This window comes from Gorilla gorilla, chromosome 2, assembly GCF_029281585.2.
Source record: "Gorilla gorilla gorilla isolate KB3781 chromosome 2, NHGRI_mGorGor1-v2.1_pri, whole genome shotgun sequence".
NCBI classification, from domain to species: domain Eukaryota; kingdom Metazoa; phylum Chordata; class Mammalia; order Primates; family Hominidae; genus Gorilla; species Gorilla gorilla.
The window spans coordinates 39,866,721-39,873,717 of NC_086017.1; the positions used below are offsets into that span (position 1 = coordinate 39,866,721).

The window sequence follows — 6,997 nt, forward strand, 5'->3', positions numbered from 1 at the left end:
GCTATTAACCTTGATTTTTAATGTAAACAAACTCTCTGGCCCAAATCTGTATTTAAATGAAAGTGGCAGAATTTGACAGTCTCATAGACTCAGTATGATTTTATGAGGCTTTTGTGACTATGTTACATTGAAAGCTTGGTATCTTTTAAAGCTGCCTCATTGGAAAAGGGCACAGAAGGTGATTTCAAAGTTACTTTAATTTAATGACCACTCTTATTCAATTGTTTTCACAGACCATAAACAGGACTGAAGAATGTCCGTCTGAATCTTTGCCTTGAATGAAGAAACTTCATTGAACAAGAAGTTGGCTTCCAGTTTGCACAGACGTCAATGGAATGCATTTTTTTGTTGTTGTTGTTGTTTTTTTTTTTAGTGTTATACCTTACCCAATGAAAGCAAAGTTTTTATGTGCTGTGCAAATGGTCTTCATGTGGTCTGACAATTTATTTTTGCCATCATTTTTTTAATTAAAGAAAAAATTTCCAGAAAAGGAAAAAAAACTACAAAAAACAAAACATTGAAGGTTGATATTTTATGTGGAAGAACATTTGAATTGAATTCAGAATTTTTCTGAAGGTGTAGATACTTTTTTTTTTTTTTTTTTTTTAACAGAAAACCTGATGTCAAGAGGTGGGCAATAGAAATGGAAACAAATTGTCTTCCTCAATAATTAAGCTACTTTCTCTTTTTCCCTTCTTGTTTTAATCTAGTGGGTTTTTTATTTTATTTTTTCTTAGAAATATTTAGGTAAGGTTTAATCTTGAATCTTAATTGCCTTAATTTTAAGGACGTCAAAGGCTCTCGAGGCAAGCTGTCAACGTCTTGTTGAAAACAAAAATCAAGAAAGAATTGAAATATTGTGCCGGCTTTCACTGGCACAGAAGTTTAAGACTATGAGTTTTTAGGGTGAAGAAAAAACTGTACAGTTTAAATGAAAATGTTTTTCTTCATTTGAAGAAAATTTGTTGATAAAAGAAACCATGGCAACTGCAAGAATTGGAAAAATGCTGGGACTTTTCATGAACTTTGTCTTAAGTGTTGACATGAATCATTCTAAAAGGCTAAAACATTTTACAGTAAAGTTATTAATGTTGGTTTAAAAACAACTGCATTAGAAATAATGCGTGTTTGGGGGGCAGAATGCAGATTTTTTTAATTTACAAAGCGTGATCGCTAGCAAAAGCATTAGTGCTTTTTATCTGCAGTCTTTTTTATGAGCTTTACAAAGTTTTTAGTCAGCTTTGCTTGTCACATTGCAAAACCTAGCTTAAGAGCATTAAAAAAAAAAAAAAAACTTAAGTAGATAGGAGCTTATGGTCAAAAAGTGCAAAAAAAACAAAAAAAAAGCAATAGATAGAGAAATTGTTGACAATTTCTGTAGTCTTTCCTAGTTGTGATCAAATTCAGCCTATGGATGGCCTATTTTATACCAAAGATGAAGTGACACCCTATTACAGTCCAGAAGATAGAGGTTGTTTTCGTTTCTTTTCTTTTAAAAAAAAAAAAAAAAATTATTTGACCGACATGGCCGGACCAGTTCTTACTTTGTTGTTTGTTTAAACTACCTTCCACTGGTGTTTTACATAGTGCAAAAAAAAAAAAGAGGGTGGGGGGAGTTGTCTCTCTTTTCTTTAAATGTGTATTCATTGATAGCAGAAGCTTGTACCTGCTGTGTTTAGCAGTTTCAGCATGAAGAGTTCTGGATATCAACTAATTGATAGAGCCAAGTGGCTTTAAATTCTGTGAGCTTTTCTGGTTTCTCACTAGCTGTCTTGAATAGTGAAACCTGTATTGATGGCCACTAGTAAACCAAGATGCTTATTTAACAGGTGGAATATTCTTTATATGAAATTTCAGCTAAAGACACATTCTGGACCTGGTCTGAAAGGTCATTTGTCAAAAAAGCTTAGGGATATTCTGTGAAATGGTGAGTGGTCTCCTGGAAAGGTCTCATTGTATTTGAACAATAGTCTTCCCTCTAAATCACAACACCTCTGGGTTTTGTCTTTTCACCTCTGTCTTTGTCATCACCTACCATGAATAGTCACCTTGGTTTTGCAAACGGGGAGGGGGTATCTTCTTTTTGCCTGTTTTCACTGTATTCTTGTATATTGGTGTTGCCGAAAGAACTTTTTCTTTCAGTTTAATTCTTTGAGGCATGTAGGACCAATAAGATTGAGAATTCTATTAGTGGAATTTAGGGAAGTCCTTAAACTGCTAGTTGACAATCAAGGAACAGTATGATTTATATCAATAAGAATCAGAAGAATTAGGTTTGATCAATCATTTAAGCCAAGGAGGAATACTTGCATTTAGAACAATGCAAAACTTTGTCTAAAATGAATTAAATTGACCCACCTGTAAAATATATCTACATTTTTAATTCATGAGATATGTGTTCAACCTTTACAGTTTTACCTGAAACTAAGGACAATGGAATAGAATTTGTTAAGTGAACCATTCACTAGATTGCTTTCTGAACGAATCCTTTGAATCAAATAGGTGAAGCTCTTTTCACAAACTAAGTCAGTCACAGGAGCCTGTCTTAGTCCAAAAGAAGCAGGGAAATGTATTTAAGTGTACTATAAAACAGGGTAGGCTTTTTAAAAACTAAAAAGTTTTAAAGGTAAATCATATTCCCATTAGGTCAACATGAGTAATAAGGTTGACGCATGTGAAATTGTCAGTATTCTACTATTTCCGTAAACTCTGGTTCTCTTATTTGCAACCCCATGCATTGGAAGCCCAAATCAGAGAATGACTCCATATATATATGGTCACATTGGAGACAAAAGTGTATCCAAGAAAATGTAGTGTGCGTTATAGAGAAATTCCAACTGGTCACACTCACCATTATGGTTTTTCATGCTTTAGAGAAAATGCTAGATTTATACTGTCTTTTGTTCTATCCTTCAGCTTCCCATGCATTATAATGGTGGCACTTAAGTTTTTATCTTTGAAAAGTGGGCCCCAAAGTTTTTTGGGGTACAAAAAGACATGTATGGGAACCATATTTTCTGTTTCTCTTTTTCACTCTCTAAACTCTTTTTGTATAAATAAGGATTATCCTGGGCATAATTCATTTGAATATGAAACCAACATACTTTCTTTCATTTTTGTGAAAAAATAACCAAAAACATGTATTAATGTGATACAAAGAAAGTCTCATTCACACAATCAACAATGAGGCTAAGAGGTAGCTACCATGTGGCGAATGAATGTGCCTAGGTAACTTCCTGTTTCTATTCAAAACTGCTGCTTTATTTGTACATTCAGAAATATTTTTTTCAACTATGAAATTTCAATATCAATTTTTTAAGCCAGTTTCTGCAAAAGGAAATGACCTGTCATTTGATGTGTTCATGTGTGTTTTGTGTTTGGATAGTTTATATCACGCCATTCTATAAAATGTATGTTTTCAAACCAAAAAGAAAAAAAATAGAAGGAAAACAATGGCACATACTTAAATTTGCCCTGCTTTGTCTGTTGTCTTACCTAAGACTTGTTTTGAAGAGCCAAGTCTGGGAGAGAAAAAAAAGCATCAACAGGTAAGCAGCATTACATTGTGTGATAATAAACCAAAATAAGTTTTCAATATATACAGACAACAGAATTCAAATTTAACCAACAAAATATATTGTAGTGATTTGTTTGTTTGTTTGTTTGAGATGGAGTCTCGCTCTGTCACCCATCCTAACTAGGACTATAATCTTTTTTTTTTTTCTTTAAGTAAGTTGAAGTAAATTTTCCATGCATTCTGGTCCACCAGATTTTCAAGCATTTATTTGGATGTTTCCATTTTTCCTTTTGACTTTAATAGCCAAGACTTAGCTTAAACATCAGGAAACAAACTAAAGCCACAATCCAAATGAGAGAAACACTGTCTCATCTAAACTCTAGTTTCATGGTCAGTGTGCAACAGTGAGTTTTCCTTTAATAATGGTAAGGTGTTGTCAAGGGAGGCAAAGTGTTCATGGTAACTTGGAGCTCCCCAATACGTGGCCATGTCTTCTAAAGACAACATAATGAGCCCAAGCGAACTGAAGGTAATACTGGCAGGTGCTGATGACAGTTTGTCCTTGAATGCTGACATGTCTTGAATATTGCAAATGTCATAATACTCTTTTAAAAAAGTCCTCTACCTGACTCTAGTTTTGCGAGGATTAGTTTGTTTCCTTGGTAGATTTCAACATTTCAGAATGTTACCTCCAAATTTCACTTGAATTACTTCCTCCTGTGACCTTAGCAGATCTGTCACATTTGAAAGCATATGACTCACTTCCACCCCCTTCTAATGAAAAACTGCATGGTGTTAAAAGCACTCCCATTAGAAATATAAGGCTGAGAACTGAAGAAGGCTGTTTAAAGCAGGAATTTCACTTTATTTTACTATGCCTAAAAATACATCTTTGGACCCCTTGCAAAGTGCTTTAAAAGTACTTTCAATTTATGCATGACCCCAAAAAAGTAATTTTTTCCCAAAAAAACCTCTTTATTTAAATAATTGGGATATTTGCTAAATACCTATTTTTTTTTTTACAGTGGCCTAAAACCCCTATTAATGAAAAGTGAAATTTGATTTAATTAGGACTCTTGCAGTCATCTTCACGATTGAGGAGAAGTTTCAATAGGCTGTCTAGACATTATGATGTTAATAGGAGATTAAAATACATTTGGCATTTCATTTTCATTCTTAATTTGAGTGCATGAACCACTGCAGATGAGCTGATAAGCAGACAGAAATTCTCAAGTGGGTTTCCCTAATAAATGTTTTTTATATGATTTGAAATCAAGTATAGGGACAATGTTTATGTACATGTATAACAACATTCAGCACATTTGAGGAATCACACACTATAATAAAGCTTAAACCTGTCATAGAACCTTGATCTATATTACTTTGTCTTCAGTAAAAAGTGAAGGATGAGATTTTGTCTTTCATGTTATCGTAGCTGGCATGCTTCAAAATTTTGAACTTACTGGGACTGACAGCCTCTCACTTCAATCTGAGGGATTGACAGAATTTAAACAGGCTCATTGATTCTGTACACTCTACCCTTCCTGTGGCAAGTGATAATGGGATTTCATTAATGAATCAATTTGTTTTACAAATGACATCCACTGTGGCATTGGAAGACAGTTGGGTCTGACTCAAGTTTAACATTTCTTACCAAACATTCTTAAGTATGAAATTGGTCCTTTAATCCAAATGCTCTTGGTCATGGCTGTCCTTTGCGGATTACATAGCATTCAGGAAAGTACAAAAACTAAACACTAAATCCCCAACTGGCCCCAAAGACCTTTTATGATGTGAGAGACAAGAGTTCACCCCAGATTAATTTCTTTTATCATTGGCTTTATACTCTAACATATAGATACTCTCTATAGCAAAAAAGGGATGAATGGCTTTCAATATTCATTTGTTTATTTTTGTGAGGGAAAATAATATATCAAGAAAATTTTCTTCCACTTAGAAAGCTTTAAAGCTGAAGTAGAGGTGCAGTCAAGCTTGGATCTGCAGGAAGAACCACTAGGCCACTGAGTCATACTTGAGCTTTTCTTACTACTGCCCCAATTTCTAAGTTGTGCATAAATACAATCACCTCAATTTTTGAAGGGCTAATTATCTACTTTGTGGGTGTGTTTCGTTTTTTCTTTTCAACATGTAGGGCTTGGGCTCTGTTTCCTTTTATTAGCATGTCACCTGAGGGTGGAACAAACAATTGGAAATAAAATTTGATTATTTTATTTCTTATAAAGTATTAATTTCTTAAGGGAGTTTGAAATCATTGGTAAAATTAATGTCAGTACATTATATGTCATAAATTTTGATTATCTATAATGTCTTTTCTTATCTACTACAAATAATTGAGAGTTGTCTAAATTCATGCAGAATATACGGGGAAAAAAATCATAGCAAAGAATTCAGCTTCCCTCAAAAGAAAGCTATTTTTGTTTCCTTCACTCCACTAAATTTGAACCAGTAGCATGGATCAACATGACTTCTGCAATGAGAGTATAATGGTAGCTCTTGGTACAGTCATATTCATATTTTTAAATCTTTGACCAAAACTATTGCATTGTTTTCGTTACATTTTGACTGCGTTACTTATTAAGGCCGAATGACTTTGACACCCCCATGGATTGTTTTTATGATCACATCAAATTTAAACAATGTCCAAAGTGTAACTTTAATGTTATATTTTGTTTCAAACCCTCTGGTCTAAGATTATTGAGAAAGATGTTTTTTCCTCCTCCCTCAAATATGTTATCTCTTCATATATAAAAAAATGAGTTATTCCATGCTTTTCAGGAACCGTAAAAATTATGTCAAAAAGATATTTGAAAAAGTTTTCTCTATTCTGGACAGAAATGCTTCCATTTATTTCAAAAGAAGAAGAAGAAAAATGGAATCTTAATTTAAAAAAATATATGTAGTAGTATCTGCTATGAGATATTCAGTTTCTATAAAAAAAAAAAAAGGGACACAACTTCTTTTAAAACCCTTGTTTCAGTCCATATTCAACTTCATGGAACTTCTGAAACATCATTCAATTTTGAACTTTATTTAAGAGCATTTTTGTACTGCTGTCTCTGACTGTCATGGAAACTTCTGTAATTCTAAGGTGTTTCTGGTTTTATTTTTAATTTCTTCATCTGTACCACAGTCAAATTAGCAACCATCTCCCCCATCCCTTGGGCTTTCTGTAGATCAGTGGATGTTAGGTTTAAACTGTTTTCTTTGATGAAGCTTTCAATAAAAAATGAAAATAAAATCAATTGAATAGGGCTGTTGTGTTTTTCTGCACTCATCCAGAGACTGGTTGTGGGAGGAGGGCTGATAGGAAGGAGTGGTGCCCACCTTTAATCTGGAACAGTGCTGGAATTTTTTAAAGAATCATCTCAGCTAACAAAAAATGACAGAGGAGAGAATATTCAATACATGCCAAGGGGACCTGAGAAAGCCACTGTTTGTGGGAATTTAGAAAGAGAGGAC

At 33.7% G+C, this 6,997-nt stretch overlaps 1 protein-coding gene across 8 annotated transcripts in view; it reads left to right on the forward strand.

Annotated features, from left to right (window-relative positions):
* The window catches only part of RBMS3 (RNA binding motif single stranded interacting protein 3), a 754,317-nt gene extending 747,537 nt beyond the window's left edge, over positions 1-6,780 (forward strand). For all 8 annotated transcript variants that reach the window (XM_004033784.5, XM_031009629.3, XM_055383255.2 and 5 more), the window contains one exon: positions 234-6,780. In XM_004033784.5, coding sequence (XP_004033832.1) covers positions 234-240 — 7 coding nt within the window. In that variant the 3' untranslated portion in view covers positions 241-6,780. The remainder of the gene's footprint in view (positions 1-233) is intronic.
* The last annotated feature ends 217 nt before the right edge of the window (positions 6,781-6,997 follow it).